Source organism: Sesamum indicum, linkage group LG11, assembly GCF_026168435.1.
Source record: "Sesamum indicum cultivar Baizhima isolate 11 linkage group LG11, ASM2616843v1, whole genome shotgun sequence".
Taxonomy (NCBI): Eukaryota; Viridiplantae; Streptophyta; class Magnoliopsida; order Lamiales; family Pedaliaceae; genus Sesamum; species Sesamum indicum.
Genome location: NC_142667.1, coordinates 1315534 through 1332965, shown reverse-complemented (window position 1 = coordinate 1332965; position 17432 = coordinate 1315534). Strand labels below are relative to the sequence as shown.

The 17432-nt window shown below is 36.6% G+C and overlaps 4 protein-coding genes across 4 annotated transcripts; 3 read left to right on the top strand and 1 right to left on the bottom strand.

Moving 5' to 3' along the window:
* The first annotated feature begins 645 nt into the window (after positions 1–645).
* Positions 646–2419, top strand: LOC105173173 (UvrABC system protein A). The gene is made up of 2 exons (XM_011094843.3): positions 646–899; positions 2019–2419. Exons 1-2 carry the CDS (start codon positions 786–788, stop codon positions 2139–2141), a joined length of 237 nt encoding a protein of 78 aa, XP_011093145.1. The 5' UTR covers positions 646–785; the 3' UTR covers positions 2142–2419.
* Positions 2420–2787: 368 nt separating this feature from the next.
* On the top strand, positions 2788–5521 carry LOC105173172 (voltage-dependent chloride channel 1, chloroplastic). The gene is made up of 4 exons (XM_011094842.3): positions 2788–3619; positions 4047–4214; positions 4335–4541; positions 5026–5521. Exons 1-4 carry the CDS (start codon positions 2903–2905, stop codon positions 5224–5226), a joined length of 1293 nt encoding a protein of 430 aa, XP_011093144.1. The 5' UTR covers positions 2788–2902; the 3' UTR covers positions 5227–5521.
* An 8004-nt stretch (positions 5522–13525) lies between these two features.
* Positions 13526–14773, bottom strand: LOC105173261 (uncharacterized). The gene is made up of 2 exons (XM_088875639.1): positions 14625–14773; positions 13526–14408 (listed from the first exon to the last, which is right to left on the bottom strand). The coding sequence occupies exons 1-2, from the start codon at positions 14771–14773 to the stop codon at positions 13526–13528; spliced, it is 1032 nt and encodes a 343-aa protein (XP_088731765.1).
* Positions 14774–15898: 1125 nt separating this feature from the next.
* On the top strand, positions 15899–17293 carry LOC148784975 (serine/threonine-protein phosphatase 7 long form homolog). Its single transcript, XM_088875638.1, has 3 exons — positions 15899–16663; positions 16752–16958; positions 17039–17293. The coding sequence occupies exons 1-3, from the start codon at positions 15899–15901 to the stop codon at positions 17291–17293; spliced, it is 1227 nt and encodes a 408-aa protein (XP_088731764.1).
* Positions 17294–17432: the final 139 nt, after the last annotated feature.

The following is a 17432-nucleotide window of genomic DNA, read 5'->3' as shown; positions in this document are numbered from 1 at the left end:
ATTAAATTTTTTAATTCAAATTATAATTTTATAAAAAATATATACATTTTTTGTATTTTGATGTTTAAATAAATATATTTAAGAACAAATTATTTATTTTTTAGAGGAATGAAAATTTCAAAAAATTATTCAAAATAAGATTAAAATAAGTACATTTGATTATGGTAATTTTAAACCCAATATTGGAATATTTTTGTTAATTAACATAAAAAAAGTGCTAACACCTGCAAAAAAAAAAAAAAAAAAATCATACCACCAACGAGTGCGCCCCACCTTCCGTTAGTTTCTAATAGAAGGGGGGGTTTTGCACATGATTTCAAAAATTACGGGAGGCTTTTTACTTATTTTTAAAATACAAGAGAATTTTTAGCTATTTTAAAAAAATACAGGGGGTAAAATGCAATTTAACCTATAACATGAAGTAAAGATAGGATGGGTTCAATTCCAACTATGCAATAGAAAAAAAGTAAACTATCTGCAATTAATGTCGAGTTTTTTTGTCATTCATTTAATAATATTTTATCGTACCACCTAAATAACTTATATAACTAAGTAAACGGAGCGTATAACTATTGTTATAATAGTAGGGGGTGAAAACCATATTATCTCAAAATGGAAGGATGAGGAATCAATATTCATAAATAGAAGCAACGATCAACAATTCCAGAAGCTTGATTCATTAGCGAGAACAAACATAGTTCTGAACTCTCTCTTTTTCCATGTTCTTCTTCACAAACCCTTTTAGCTAAATCACCAATTGATTCGGTGCATAAAAGTTGAAGAAAATGGACCCAAGAACTGACAAGCTGGTGAGGAGGACAACAATGGTCGCCACTGTAACTGCTTCTTATTTTCTCCTCACTGCTGACTATGGAACTGAACCCAATTTTCTTGACCCCGTATGTTTATCTGTGGGCATTTTATCATCTTAATTCTTTTATATTTTGATGGGCTTTTTGTTTAATTTTTTTGTGTTTGATTTGATGGGTTTTTTCCAGAATCGGTTCCTCAGTGTGTGTATGGCTAATTGCAGTTTGTTTTTCTATATTGTTGATTTTGAATCCTGTGTATGTTGATTGTGTGAATTATGTGTTTTTTGTTCAAATTGTTTTGAATTGATGGTTTCTTTCAGAATCATTTCCTAGTGTCCGTATGTCTTATTGCTGTTTGTTTTTCTATATTATTGACTTTGAATCCTGTTTATGTTGATTGTGTGAATTGCATGGCTTTGTTCAATTTTGTTGGAGTTTGAATTGATGGTTTCTTTCAGAATCACTTCCTAGAGTGTGTGTTTGTGTGTGTGTCGTATTGCTGTTTGTTTTTCTCTTGGTTGATATATAGTTGGGATTCTTGGAGTGGAGGGTGTGGGGCGGGGTGGCGGCGGTGGTGGTGGTGGGCTTTCTTTGGAGGAAGAAAGAAGGTTGAAATATTGGGATGGCATCCTGTTATGCTGATTGAGCTCAATGGCTTTCTTACTATTGGAACTGAATTTGAAGTATCAAATGTTGTTTTGTGTCACTGTCTGGTGAAGTAACTTGCTAAAGATAATCAACTAAACTGGGTTGAGTTCTTGAAATGAGCCATGGGCCTGACTACAATGATGAAGCTTTAAATCATTGACCGTGTCTGCATGATGACCGAAGAGGAATTGTTGAATGTTCTTGTGGGATGTTGGCCTGCCAACACTTTGAATTCTTGATTCCTATATACCATCGAAACGTGTATTATATGATTAAGGCATGCTCATCTTAATAAAGGGCTAGTTCTTAGAAAGCAATCACTGCTTCTCTTTTCATCCATTCCTTTACTAAATTGGAGCTTCTCAGTGTCTTATATGCAGCCTATGTTTATTGTCTTTCACATTGTCGATCACTTGTCAATTTGATAATCCATGTGCAGCATGTGTGTGGGAAGAAAGGGCAAATTGGGCTTGGAAAATTGTTGAATTTCTTTCATTTATTTACCCATCTTAAGTTGTTCCCTCACCTATATGTTTATATTTATCTCTGAATCGACAGATAAAAAATGCCATATTATCAGCTCAACGGTCGGTGAAAGAATTCGTTTTTGGACCAAGAAATGAAACTCCACAAAGTGAGATCAACAAACTACCTCCCAGTGCTGCAGAGAAACAGCCATAGTCTCTGTTAGATACCTAACAACACTTTCTTGATGATAGTTTCTACTTTGAGATCAAATATTGTAACTTTGTATAACCCATCAAACTGAAATTTTCCCATGTCTCCTCTATACTTGCAGTATAGTCTCCCTTCCCTTACAGTGAATGTGATTGTTAATGTTGTTGCTCTTGTACTAATCCAATGTACTAATCTGCCATTGCATGGTTTCCTAGTTACTTTCTTGTGAGACAAACAACAGAATTGTCGATTGAGTTGTTACATGCTGTTGTAATTGTCAATTGAGTCAGAGTTGAACCCTTCACTGTTCAGATTATTTGAATTTTTATTGAGTTCTAAAATAATAGATTTGAAATTTGTTTGACTATTGATTAAATTAAATTTTTTATGGGATTTCATCTGTTGAGTTCAAAACGTTTGAAGAATTCTTGAACTTGAGATAAAGTTGAAAAACAAAATAAAGAAAGCAAAATCTACTAATAAATACTTTACCGAAAAAAAATCTACTAATAAATACTTTTATTTAAATTCTACTCATCAATGGCAAATAGAAGTAATTTGAGTCACTCCTTGTTGGCACAACTGTCCTTTCACTTGCAAACATGTGTAGGAACCTCAGTCACATGTTTAACTGTCTGAAACTACCTACCTATCCGAATACCATCTCACCTAAAAACATTCATCTTTTCACACACTGGAAACACACACTGCCATGTCCACTCCCCTCCCTCATCCTCTCCAAACCCTAATCTTGAATCCCACAAATGACAAACCCCAATCACCCCTCTGCAAAACTATCTCCATCTTCCTCTTGTTCTTCTCATTTCACCCCAAGAACCCTCTTCAAGTTTCACCATTCTCCCTCTGCCTTTCCCTCCAAGAACCCCCACAAACTCACCTCCAAATTCCTCTGTTCATGCCAACCCTCAAAGAATCCGAACTCTGATTCAAATCAAGATTCAAATTCAAGTTCAAATTCGACCCTTTTGTCGATTCTCCTAGCTGATTGGGCTGACGGCATAAAAGAGAGAGGCATGAAGCAGAAAAGATTCTTGTATGACCATGAACATTGGGTTCAGCACAGGAGCTCTGCAAGACATGTGAGGCATTTCTTATCGAGCTTAAGTTCCCGGGTGATTTTGTCGTTGGTGCCACCGGTGATTGTGTTTACGTCTGTGGCAGTGATCATTGCTACTTATAATTCAGCGGTTTCTATGCATTGGCTACCGGAGTTTTTCCCTGTCTTGAGAGCCTCTTCTCTGCCGTATCAGCTGACGGCCCCTGCTCTGGCGCTGCTGCTGGTCTTTAGGACAGAGGCTTCATATTCAAGGTTTGAGGAAGGAAAGAAGGCTTGGACTAAAGTTATTGCAGGGACTAATGACTTTGCTGGGCAGGTGATTGCAAGTGTGGAGAGCCCGAGCGATGCCATGCTTAAAAAGGCGATTTTGCAGTATATTATGGCATTCCCAGTTGCTCTGAAGGTGTTGTGTGTTTGCCTATTGCTGTCTTTAAAAGTTGGCATTGCATTTGAATTTTAAGTTCTATAGTTGATTAAGTTTTTGACATTGATGTTGAAAGTCCTGAATTATGATTGGTTAGATTTCTTTAGTTGTTATAACTTGTATTCTCCCATGTAGCATGTAATGAAAAGCCAATTGTTTGATCGTCCAAGGGCTAGGTATACTTGATAGCATCTCGCCGGTTGCCTGCTGAGGCCGTAGATAGAAAACATGAACGACCCTATTGCAAGATGTAAGATTGGAATATGTGAACTGAAGTTGTGAACCATTGGATCACACATGATAAGTTCATTATTTCATTTATTCATGTCATCATGTACTGCCCATCAGGTCATACATCCAACTCTATGAAATTTAACGTAACTGAAATATGATACTCTAAATGCAGTGTCACATCATTAACGGGTCAGATATTGCAAAAGATCTCAAGACTTTACTCGAGGTCGATGATCTAGCAGTAGTTCTCAGTTCAAAACACCGTCCCCGTTGCATCATTGAGTTCATCTCTCAAAGCCTGCAGTTGCTTGACTTGGAGGCCACAAAGCGCCATACGCTGGTAAGCTCCATTTCCTTTCAGAATTGGAAGCATCAAAAAGCTATGAGTTGCATCATAAGATACAAGTTGCTATAATAGTTAACTGATTTCTTATTCATTAGCTCTAGATTACACTTGCAGGAATCGAAACTTTGTTGTTTTCATGAGGGAATTGGGGTGTGTGAACAGCTCATGGGCATACCTATCCCTCTCTCGTACACTCGATTGACCTCAAGGTTTCTTGTCCTTTGGCATTTTACTCTTCCAATCATACTTTGGGACGACTGTCACTGGATTGTTGTGCCTGCTACTTTTATCAGCGCCGCATCTTTATTCTGCATTGAGGAGGTAATTTTCTTGGTTTTTGCTATATTGTACTCTTAATTTGGATCATTCTACAGTTGATCAGGTGTAATATACTGTCTCTTATCACCATCGGATGAAGGGGAAAGGGTGGTCTCTGGACGTTCGATGAAGGGTGAAAGTTTGGTGTTCCGGTGGTTCGATGAAGGAGGAATGGTGGTTCTCAACCTCCTTGCATAGGGGATAGGGGTGGTTCCCCCCAGAAACCACCCTTTGCATGCAGGGGGAAAGGGTGGAAAATCACCACCTTGGGTGGTTTCCACCTGAACACCAGTACCCTTTAGACGAGTGGACACCACAGCTTCCCCCTTCGTCCAACCACTCTTCTCTGCTTCATCCAACAGTCTTGGATGGACCTGCTCTGTTTATTCAAGAACTGCACAAAGTCTAGTAGATATAGTAAGAGTTAGAGCACAAAAATCACACACACACACACACATATTCCTTTTAACTTAAAAGATCATTACAGGTGGGAGTTCTAATTGAAGAACCCTTCCCAATGCTTGCTCTTGACGAGCTGTGCCACCGGGTTCAGATCAACATCGAGGACATTCTGAGAAACGAGAAGTTGATTCAGGCTCGTGTAAATACCAAAAGAACGAGTCGCCATAAGAAGCACTCCCCCAACGGCTGGCCAGCAGCCTCTTCGGAAGATAGACAACCTGGTTGAGAAGATATTGACAGAGGCGTCATACAATTTTGGTTGGATGAACATAAATCATAGATGCTAAAGAAATGGATGTCTTTCAATTAGGACTTCACCTTGTTTATGTGTATATATATGATTCAATCATTCTGATCTTTATACATAATATGCAGATTTCAACTAGCAGCAACAGGCAATGGAATAGAGGCCTACAAATGATTGCTAAACAAGAGAGCCATGTTTAATGCAGTTTAGATTTTCTCTTTTTTTTTGGATAAATTATAATGAGGTGTCCTGAAATTTGACATAATTTTGAATACTCCTTATTGTTTGAAAAATTACTAATACCCCTTAATTTTAACGGCCGTCGAACAACTAGCCTATTCGATTAGTCTTTTTTAGGTTTTCATCCATTTTTTGTGGTAAATTGATCGAAATATCCTTGTGGATTATAAATTATAAAATTTTTCATACACCTCGTTCAATTCGTTTACAATTTTTTTTTTTGTAAAAAAAAAAATATACAAGGGCAAAGTTGACTATTTTAGAATTCCATCTAAGCATTACATAATTTCTTAAATATTAGGGGGTATTTGTAATTTTTCAAATAATAAAAGAATATTTATAATTATGTCAAATATTAAGAGAGCTCATTGTAATTTATCATATTTTTAAATCGTAAAATGGTGTTGCATCTCGGATTCCATTTTATATAATACAAATATATACATATCCTATGCTTTGTATAAGATTTGTAAAGGGAGAGAGACTTATATGAATGCTGTTAGGATCAAATAACATGACTTATGTGGATGAGGTAACACTATGTTTTATTTATTATTACAAACTTTTTTTTTATCTTTTTATTAATTTATTTATAACCCCTAAAAATATAAAACTGATGCAGCGAAATATTAAATAACACAACAACAGAAAAAAACATTAATTATTATTTTATTCATATTTCAATATAACTGGAATAATTATAATTCTCGGTATGTCAAAATTCATATCTAATTTAATGGTTCTCATTTTCTCTCAAATTTCCAAGCTGATCGAGACGAAGCAAAGTTGGTCGCGTCATGCTCTTCGACCAAGTTGGTCGAGGCATTGAAGCCGATTGTCCACCCAATCTATCTCTTGCTCTCGATCCTGTCTTATGCTGGTGGAGATTGGTAGAATTACGGGTCTTTGAGGCTCGTGGGAGTGGATTTGTTTCCATTGAGGCGGGTTGTGAGGTACGAGAGATTTTGTCCACAGGTAGTAAACGGTCTTTTGAAAGACACAAGGTGGTATATGTGATCATGTGATTGGGTCATTTACTTGATATGGTCTTCACAGGCCTGTTCGATATTATTGCTAGTCAATATAATATGTTTTTAACTATTTTGATCAAGTTTTTTATTATTATTTTCTTCCACATGCACCTACTTATGGCCTCACTAAGCTTTTGCTTATGTATCTCAAATTTCCTCCTCCAGATACAGGTGATATCGTGAACAACCAATGTTTAACTGGTCTAAAAAAGAGATCAATGTGATAGGGAAAAGGTTGAACTTTTAAGATATGCGATCGGCCTGGCCGTTAGACTTATTATTTTTTGATGAATTTGTTATTCTTATGATTTCTATTAGGTCTCGTCCCGATAATGGGCCTAAAGAAGGAAACTTACCTTTAGTGCGTGACAAAGATTCACCTTTGTAGCTCATCTGCAAATCACAATGCACAAGTGGATGTCACTAATTGTACATTATTACAAGGAATTAAGAGAAGGTTAGAATGAACCGAATGGAATTGGGCACTCGTTGACCTTAGTATATGGGATAGAAGCCATCATCCCTGCTGAAATAGGGATGCCTTCTCATCGAGTTATACAATATTTGGAGGAAAGTAACACTGACCTTCTTAGAGAAAACCTGGATCTTATTGAAGAAATGAAGGAGAAAGCCTTCGTCCGAATGCAACAGTACAAAAGTATTATGATCAATGCTTACAACAAAAGGGTAAGATAAAGAAACTTCCAAGTGAGGAATTTAGTACTTTAGAGGGTGGATACACGAAACCAGATCCTAATTAGGAAGGTCAGTACAAGGTCACAGGAATACTAAGTCATGGTGCTTATGAGCCAGAAAATAAGGCTTGCCCTCAGGCAAGCATCCCTCCCAGACAAAAATTGCAACGGGGCGGGTATAGGGCTGGTTTGCCCAAACTCGAGACCCTCCCCCACCCGATACCCTGCCTTGCCTCTTTTGAATCTCGACTCTACCCTCCACCCCTCCCAGCCCCACTTCACTTTCATACACAATTTATAAATTTATCAAATTATTATAAATTACTGCAGACGAATAAAAATTACATAACAATAAAACATAACATCATTTTGTTTTATATATTGATATATGGTTTGGTTTATTTCTAGGCACAACATTTTGCTATTTCCACATATTTAATTATGTTGTGTTACAAAATGAAGTCCTACTTCCAACCAATTGCAGGTCCGTCTTTATAATGCCAGTGATTCTTCTCATCCTATTACAAATAAAGCTGTTGAGATCTCCAAAGTAATGCTTCCTGCTGAAGCCTCCCCTACTGCCTGCAAGTGTTTATATTTCGCAAACATAATACAAGTATACTACCTCCTCTTGAAGATTTATTTTTTATTTTTTATTTTTTTTTGTGTATAAGTAATTTTCATTAAGTAAAAAAGTATAATAGTATAATACAACTTACTTAATCTAAGCGGTTTTCTCGACAGGTCAAGGAATTCGCCATAAGCGGTAAAATGCACAAGTGCTAATAGCAATAGGTAATTCTACACTAAGAATCCTCTGTTGCACGTCTCGAACCATCAGTCCTCTTGAAGATGTTTCAAACACATATGTTTTGCAAGTATAATACAAACGGAGTATAATTGTCGAATTCCCATGATTAAAAATGAATTAATTGATGGTAATTCCTGTGAAGAATTTGAAATAACAAAAATAATTTTAGGAATTTTAAATTTTGACTTTTATAACATTAATTCGAGAGCGTAATGCCGTCCCAAGTTAAACATTGTAATTCGGGGAAGCACCTTGAGTTAATGACTTGATCTCCATCTTAAATGTCTTGAATCATATGAAACTTGATTACTTTTGCAGAAAGAATTTCTCGAGAAAAATGAATTTAAAGGCCCCCTTTTATATATGTGGTCTGAAGAGGATGAGTGATAGTCTATTCGAACATTTTAATGTAATTTCTTTGTGATTGATTCAAAGAGGTAAATATTTTAAATGTCCTCCTGTTCATTGGCACATATTGCCAGGGTGTTGTAATGTCCTCCTGTTCATTGGCGCATCAAATGCACTGTGTATCTACAGAGAGGCCTTCAAATTCAGCAGTGTGGGAAGTGGCCCGTAATAACATCTCTAGGCGAACCTCTTAATCCATACAAAGATTCAATCCTCCCTGATCATGGATGGTGAAGCCACAGCTACCTCGTATGCACTGCTCACCGTGCCACACAACTTCATCAGAGCTGCTACTTGGGAATCCCTCTGTAACGACCTCGGCTTGCTAAGTAACTGGAATGTGTGAAGGGCGAGGTAGCCAGGGATGATCCCATATCCGAGCAGATTGACCGTCTCCTATCTTCCAACGTAGCCCCGCCACCAGCAAATCCCTCGTTTCCCAGCAGTGAGCGCCGAGTAAATGATGAGGCATGTCCTAATTCAGCAGCGAAGAAGTTCGCACCTGGGAAATACCGGTGCCGATGCACTTGCTGCAGCAACGTAGTTTCTGTCCTGCTAGAGCTTCACAAGCAGTAGGTTCCAAGTCGCGACTAAAAACCATTGCTGACTTTTGAAGATTCAGTTTAAGACCAGAGGCCCTCTTGAATTGGCCTAGCATCCGATGCATATGCTCTAACTCCTGCCGTTTTGCTTGACAGAAAATTGCTGTGTCATCGGCAAATAAGAGATGAGACACTCTTGGAGCAGTATGAAATGCCTACTCGCCTCAACCTCCCATCTCTCTCAGCCCGTCGAAGCACTGCACTATAACCTCGGCACAAAACAAGTAAAGGTAAGGGGACAAGGGATCTTCTTGACGGAGACCCCTTTCCGAATACTAACAGACAAATTTCTCTCCATTAAGGAAAAAAGAATAAATAATTGAGGAAATACAAAGCATTATCAAAGACACAATTTTTGAATGGAACCCGAGCCTAGCTAGAACTCTCTCAAGGAATATCCACTCAACGTAGCCGTAGGCCTTCCTGACATCTAGCTTAAGAGATATATGACCTTCTTTGCCCCACATTTTATGACGTATAAAATGATTAAGTTGGTAAGCTATAAGCATGTTATCACTAATGGAGCGGCCCGGGACAAGAGCCGCTTGAGATGGAGAGATAATAGAATCAAGTAGAGGCTTCAAACGAATAATGATAGTCTTAGAAGCTAATTTGTAGATCACATTGCATAACCTGATCGGTCTAAATTGAGTGATGATATTTGGATTGGGGGCTTTGGGGATGAGAACAATATAAGTATGATTAAGTTGTTGGTTAAAGGAAACCCCATTGAGAATATCAAGGACATAAGAAATGATACCATTTGGGGCCGGAGACTTGTACGGGTGCATTTGTCATAAGACTCATCTCCCATGGCCGAGAGAAGTTAGGACTCCCATGCACGAGAGAACTCGGATTATTCAAAATTATGAATTTCAATTCAAATATGATCCTCTGGACTTTAGCTCAATTCATATTTTCAAATTTGAGTTAATTTCTTAATATTTACCAATAGAAGCATTAACGGTTGTCTTGATGAAGAGAAATGAAGATTGCTTTATATATTATTCTACATTAATCAAATGAAAACTTATACATAAATTGCTTAAATTCAAATTAGAGACAAACTATACATAACTAATATAAATAATATTGTTCACTTAATTATTTAAATTAAAAGAATAAATTAGAATTAGATGACCCCTTCTTTTGCTTCGACTATGTTATTTTAGAATTTTGATTTCTTTTTAATTATTGAGATATATATAAATATATATATATATATATATCGAATGGTTGCTTCAAATTTGGAAAGTTATATTTTTTTAATGATGAATACAGTAAGTAAATAAGTACATTTTTTTAATACGTAATTGTAGTTAATTTAGGCCATCAATTGTTGGTTTTTGATTAGTTCTTATCAGTTATTCTGTGATTAAAAAAAAATAGAATGCCTTAAAATTAGGATTTTAATTAGATTTCTATTATTTTACATCAAAATTGATAGCCTCAATTAAATATGGCAAAATTTCACTTTTGGTCCCACTAAATAGGGTCATTCTCACTTTTGGTCCCGCGCTTTAGGTGCTCAACACTTGTAGTCCCAAAATCCTAATTTTTTAACACTTTTAGTCCCGCGCTGTTAAAAACTGACGGAAAGTCACGTGCCGTTAGTCAACTGGTATGGTACATGTTGGTCAACAGCAAAATATCACTTTTGATTCCACTAGATAGGGTCATTCTCACTTTTGATCCACGCTTTACGTTTTCAACACTTGTAGTCCCAAAACCCTAATGGAGAGTGGGACTGAGACATTCCAGGACAACAACGGTAAGTTCTCGGCGGTTCCTTGCAGTGAAAGCTTAATCTTCATCAAAAGCAACTCAACATCTGAAGCAGAGTGAATGAGAGTGAGAAGAATGCAAATGCAGAGAGACAGAGAGGCCTAAGAGCCGCCATGAATGAGGCTGGGAAGGAAAAAGAAACTGAGTGTGAGAGGGTTCTTTGTTTGAGCTGTGTTCATTGAATCATCCTCTGGACCAAATCTTACAACTTCTCAGTCAAATACCACTGGTATGGTAAAATGCAGAGAGACAGAGAGGCCTAAGAGCCGCCATGAATGAGGCTGGGAAGGAAAAAGAAACTGAGTGTGAGAGGGTTCTTTGTTTGAGCTCGAGCTCGACGAGCTCGATGAGCTCACCAAGGTTGAGCTCGAGCTCGAGCTCGATACATTATTTTCGAGCTCGAACTCGAGCTCGATTTTGTTCCAGAAATTGCAGAAGAATAGAGGTGGGAAGGAGAGGAATTTTACAACATTACATACAAAGAAATTTTGTTAATCGATAATGGTCTTCCATACAACATTACAACTCTTTTATAAAACCAAACAACAACAAGAAATAAACAAATCATTGTCCCCTGAAAACACACCCAAACCCAAGAAAAAAAATTAAACAAGATGCTAAAAGCACACCCAAATCATCTGATATCAAAACATAAGAGTAATCATTCAAGACGGTGTATCGTTGCATCAGACCATGTGATTTTAAATCATACCGTCAGATATGATCTAATAGACACAATCTTGTATATATTTAAATTTCGTATGAATCAGGTGCCCAAATTTTAAGATATCGTAACTATTGATTAAATTTTTTAATCTCATTATATATCTAATAAAAAATAATAATTAGAATTGTTCAACCATCATTATCATCATTATTATTATTTTTGTTATTATTATTATTATTATTATTATTATTATTATTATTATTATGATTTTTAGATTAATTCATAAGAATTACTAAATTTTGACATAAATTTATAAATAATAAAGAATCATAAGTGAATTACTTGTCAATTTAAAAAATATTAACGTAATACAAATATATATTAAAATATAACATAAAGTTCTATATATCATATTAAATAATAATTTTAATTATAAAAAATATTATAATTTGCTAAGTTGTTGATTAGATTTATTTTTGTATAAAGATTAAATATATAAACAAAAGTATCATAATTTATTATTATACAAAATAAAATGTATTGATTAATAATTATAATATATGATCAATTTAGATTATAAAACTGATCAAATATTAAATATAAAATTAAATATATAAAAAAATTAAAATATATATATAAAAAAAAATTCACCAGCTCGCGAGCGGTGAACAAGTAAACATGAGCTTGAGCTCAAAGTCGAGCCGGCTCGACTCATCTACCACCCTTATAACTAATGGCACGTGACTTGTCACATGTCGTTTCTGTCAGTTTTTAACGGAGTGGGTCTAAAGGTGTTAAAAAATTTATATTGCACCTTAATATAAAATACTATTTTATTGATATATATAAAATCAAAAAAATATTTTAATTGAAATTAAAAATATAAACAGAATTATATTGTTGATGTCTTGGTCATATTAAATTATTTATTTAATTTAGACCTAACTTATTTAAATAAAGTATTGAATAAAGTATATTCTTCACATTTTTATTTGGCATTCACAATATATATGTATATATCTATACATAAATACGAATAGAAAAAGACACAAACGTTCAATCAATTTGGTCAACCCTTATAACCAATTTCTGTCACATCAAAAATACATATACATATATTCAACATTCTCACACCTATATACCTACATTTGTAAACAACTAATCCAAATATATTATCAATTTTCGCACAAAAACCAATAAAGCACTTCTACCTATTTCCAAATGTTGGAAACTAAAAATGAAAATGAAAACACAACCAAACGGGCCCTAGAATTTTGGGACAACAAGTGTTGAACACGTAAAGCGTGGGACCAAAAGTGAGAATAACGTTATCTAGTGGGACCAAAAGTGATATTTTGTCATTGACCAACATGGACCATACCAGCTGACTAACGACACGTGACGTGTCACGTGCCGTTTCCGTCAGTTTTTAACGGTGTGGGACTAAAAGTGTTAAAAAATTAGGATTTTGGGACTACAAGTGTTGAGCACCTAAAGCGCGGGACCAAAAGTGGAGTTAATTATTTTTTATTATAAAAAAAAATTATTTTATTATAATTTTTTTTAAATATATAACACAAACATGACGAGTCGCGATTTGAAATCGTGACTCGTCATTAAATAATGGAAAAAAAATGAAGAATTCCCCAAGTCGGGATTTTGAATCCCGGCTTGGGGAATTTTCCTTTTTTTTTTTGTTTAAATTATATTTATATAATTTAATTTCTATATAATTAATTTTAACAACATACTAAAATCTAAAATTAATAAAATTAACATTGCATTAACTGAAAAAATTACAATTAAGGGTACAAATGTAATAGTTATTTATTTTGTATAATTGTAAAAAATTACATTAAATGTATAAATGTAAAAGTGTATATTTTTGTACAATTGTAAAAAATACAAAAAGTATACAATTAATCCTGGCTACCCGGTACTGGCACATCCGATTGTGTTGAAAAATTTCTTTGTTGTGCTTGTTGTCGTGCACGCCTTTGCGCCCAATCCATCTCGTTGTGAATACGTGTTGTTTGATTTCAACCAGGGCGCGAAGAGATGCGAATAGTAGGATCGTGGACCAACTCAAATCTCGGTACATCCCAATAATCTTTGAAATGTACAGGTTCAAATGACTTAGAATATGTATTCTTATAAGTCATTATATTGTAATAATCCTTCACCATTGATGCAGCATTAATCATGAATGCAGCGCATACCTTTTGAGCGTGACTGCAAGGTATACCAAATTGAGTCCATTTGCCGCAAGAACATTCTTGGTTCGCAATTTTGACAACATGGGTGTTGACTCCATGTCCACCGTGACGTCTTGTAACAACCGAGGCGGACTGTTGGAACTGATGGTATTTGGTGACGGTATGTTCAATAGAATTTTGATGCCAACGTGTGAACATCTTATATGCAAAATCCGTCCACAGTTGGTTGTTAGTCAACATTACAGTACTTCTTGCTAACCTCTCACGGAAATAATGGACACTTCGCTGAAACGTCATCTCAGCAATTGCTGTCAACGGTAGGCGGCGAGCCCCTTTCAATACTCCATTTATGCATTCCGACATATCTGTCGTCAGAATTCCGCATCGCCATCCACCGTCATGTGATGCTGTCCATTTTTCCTTGTCGATCCTATCTAACCACTGAAACGCCTCGAGGGACTGGCTCTTTATCTCCTCCATTATGCGATTGAATTTTCTGATCTGATATTCAGAGCCAACTCTCCAACAAAGATCCTTCAACACAATATTTTTGTATTTACTGTTGAAATTGGAACACACATACCGCAAGCAATATCGGTGCACGCCGTTAGGTGGCACGAAATCCGGACATTCACGTACAGCTCTTGTGATACCAGCATGGCGGTCAGAAATAAGGCAGATACCCCATTGCCCTCGTATAATGTGTCTGCTCAATTGTCTAAGAAACCACTTCCAAGATAAAAGTGATTCTTCATCGACAATTGCAAAAGCAAGAGGAAGTACCTATTGATTTCCATCCATCGCAGCAGCAATCAACATCTTGTGCTTGTACTTTGTGTATAGATGGGTCCCATCTACACTGATAAGGTTGCGACAGTGTTGGAACCCTTCAATACACGACTTGAACGCCCAGAATACGTACCCTATCACATATGCACCGGTTGATGTGTCGTGGGCTTTATGTTGCCATTCAACAATCGTTTCTGGATTATATTTTTGGAGAGCTCCCAAGTATTTGGGTAGCTTTTGAACGGAGCTCTCCCATGTGCCATAAACCATCTCGCGTGCCATTTTCAAACTGTACCATGCCTTTTGATATGCTATATCGTATCCGGTATGGTCTTTCACAGTCTGGATGACATGCTTGATTCCGTACGATGGGTTGCATTTTACATGTCCTAACAATAAAGAAGCAACATATACTCTATCTAAATTACCGTGTTCGAGGGACATTTGATTCAATATACATGTATGGTCCCCTCCGTATTTTGTTATTGTCCACCTTCCCATTTTTGGTTTGTAAATGCTCGCAGCTCCCATCTACACCGCATAGCTGAAAAAAATAAACACGAATCAGTCGAATAATTTTGTTTGCTTAGACATATACGACAAAAATATATATATATATACCTTCGGTGGTATGCCTACACAATACTTTCCACTTGGTCTTTGAACTCTCAGGTACCAATACTCGCGTCGGGCATATCGTATTGAGTGATCTTTCACTGCCTCGATTAAAGCTTCTTTATTTTTGAAAAGCATTCCCACATCAAGTCTGCCTTCCTTTTTGTCATAAAATTTTGCATACCTTAAGTTCGGTACATCAATGGAATCCACTGGTACCTCCGAGAATGTTTGTTCGAAAAATGGTATGGAGCGATAAAATGTTTCCTGAGAAGTTCGTTGTGGCGTAATATATAAATATATATAATAGATATATAATATACATATATAATATATAATAATATATAATATATAATATATTATATATACATATAATATATTTTTTATATATAATAATATATAATAATATATTATATGTATATATACATATATATATATATATTAAAGGGGGCTGGCCGCGCGGGCCAGCCCTCATTAAAGGAGGGTTGGCAGCGCCAGCCTTTGACCAAGGCTGGCGCTACCAACCCTTGATTAAGGCTGGCCGTGAATCAAGGTAAGGCTGGCGCTGCCAGCCATTGATTAAGGCTGGCCGTTAATTTTTTTAAAAATTTTTAAAATCAAATTTTTCTCCCACCCTCATCCACCATTATAAATTGGACGGATGAAGGGTGGTGGAAACTCACTTCATCCACCAGCATAAATTTTCACGGCCCAACATAAACTCACTTCATCCACCATCAATTTTCACCAGCATAAACTCACTTCATCCACCATCAATTTTTTTTCATACAAATGGATAGACGATCAGTTTACGATCCTCGTGATAGTACTGTATTATCTCAACAAGCCCAACATAGGTCCGACGATATTCCAGAAGGTGACCTAGACGCCGTACTAATTTCACGGCGTGCGGATGGTAACTTTTGGAGCTACTTTAACCAAAATAATATGTCCGAGCGTGTACAAGAAATCCTACACCAAATAGGATTTTACGGAGTTTACAGGTGCGGACGCCTTCAATTAAATCAACACCTCATCACTGCATTAGTGGAGAGATGGCGATCGGAGACGCACACTTTTCATTTGCGTGTAGGGGAAGCCACAATTACCATACAAGATGTACAAATAAATTGGGCACTCCCAATAGACGGCGAGCCGGTGACTGGAATTGATTTCGACCGCACAACACAACAATGGCAAGAATATTGCCTTACTTACATAGGCTTTAGCCCGAATGCAAATGTATTGAAGGGCTCGAGATTACAGACATCGGCAATTACATCTCATTTGGCGGCGGTCGAAATCACTTATAATACTCCCCAGGCTGTCGTCGTCCAGTACGCACGTGCCGTTGCATTACTTTTATTTGGGGGATTGATGTGCCCAGATTCCTCAGGTAACTATGTCTCATTACTATATCTTTCAAAATTAGAAGATATAGAAACTGCGAGGAACTATAGTTGGGGGAGTGCGGTGCTGGCATTTTTATATCGCGAATTGTGCAATGCCAGCACAAAAGGCAAAGCGGCAATTGGTGGAGCGCTGCAATTGCTACAGGTAAAATTGACTTAAAAAGTCTTACACATTTTTTTTGTTTTTTGCTATTGATATTCATGCATAACACATATTTGTATTGTTCGTGTAGATTTGGGTGTGGTCACGGATTACGCCACTTTGTCCTGGACTTGGTGCCCAACGACTATTTATGGGCCAAGTGCAAATGGACAACAATCGCTGGCTCCCAGCAGCACCATATGTTGCTACTTGGAATTGTCAGTACACTTTTACCACTACAGTTCGGGGAACTGTACGAGTCATACGAGAAATTTTGGATGAGATGCAGGCGGATCAGGTAACTTAATTTTAATATTATTCGTATATTTATACCGTGAATTAAATTCGTATTAATTTACATCTTTGTTTTTATTACAGTTCATATGGCAGCCGTATGACATGGACTCGGATGTCATTATGGCTTACGCCGATGAACTGAACTCCCAGTTGTGGAGGTTATCCGTTCCGTTGATATTCTACGCAATAGTTGAAATGCATCGTCCCGAACGAATTGTTCGCCAATTCGGGATGAGGCAGAATGTACCAGAATCGACGGATACCCGTGATATGAGCCTCCATCAGATTTCCTGTAAAAATCACGCGGGCGCAGATTGGTCCCTGCAACACATATAATATATCACTAGATGGCAAAGACGATATGACACGGTTGTACATAGGCCACTCATTTCCAATAGAAGGGAAACAAAACGAGGTTATTGGGAGTGGTACTACAACATAACAAGAAATTTTGTGTCGTCATCTACTGATAGAC

What these genes read in the sequence shown, in the direction of transcription:
- LOC105173173 (XM_011094843.3), top strand. Translation starts at nt 786, where the DNA reads ATGGACCCAAGAACTGACAAGCTGGTGAGGAGGACAACAATGGTCGCC. An exon ending in AACCCAATTTTCTTGACCCC is followed by an intron (nt 900 to 2,018) that starts GTATGTTTATCT and finishes CTGAATCGACAG; the next exon opens with ATAAAAAATGCCATATTATC.
- LOC105173172 (XM_011094842.3), top strand. Translation starts at nt 2,903, where the DNA reads ATGACAAACCCCAATCACCCCTCTGCAAAACTATCTCCATCTTCCTCT. An exon ending in CCACAAAGCGCCATACGCTG is followed by an intron (nt 4,215 to 4,334) that starts GTAAGCTCCATT and finishes TTACACTTGCAG; the next exon opens with GAATCGAAACTTTGTTGTTT. An exon ending in CTTTATTCTGCATTGAGGAG is followed by an intron (nt 4,542 to 5,025) that starts GTAATTTTCTTG and finishes AGATCATTACAG; the next exon opens with GTGGGAGTTCTAATTGAAGA.
- LOC105173261 (XM_088875639.1), bottom strand. Translation starts at nt 14,773, where the DNA reads ATGGCACGCGAGATGGTTTATGGCACATGGGAGAGCTCCGTTCAAAAG. An exon ending in ACCGGTGCATATGTGATAGG is followed by an intron (nt 14,409 to 14,624) that starts GTACGTATTCTG and finishes ACAATTGAGCAG; the next exon opens with ACACATTATACGAGGGCAAT.
- LOC148784975 (XM_088875638.1), top strand. Translation starts at nt 15,899, where the DNA reads ATGGATAGACGATCAGTTTACGATCCTCGTGATAGTACTGTATTATCT. An exon ending in GAGCGCTGCAATTGCTACAG is followed by an intron (nt 16,664 to 16,751) that starts GTAAAATTGACT and finishes TTGTTCGTGTAG; the next exon opens with ATTTGGGTGTGGTCACGGAT. An exon ending in ATGAGATGCAGGCGGATCAG is followed by an intron (nt 16,959 to 17,038) that starts GTAACTTAATTT and finishes TTTTTATTACAG; the next exon opens with TTCATATGGCAGCCGTATGA.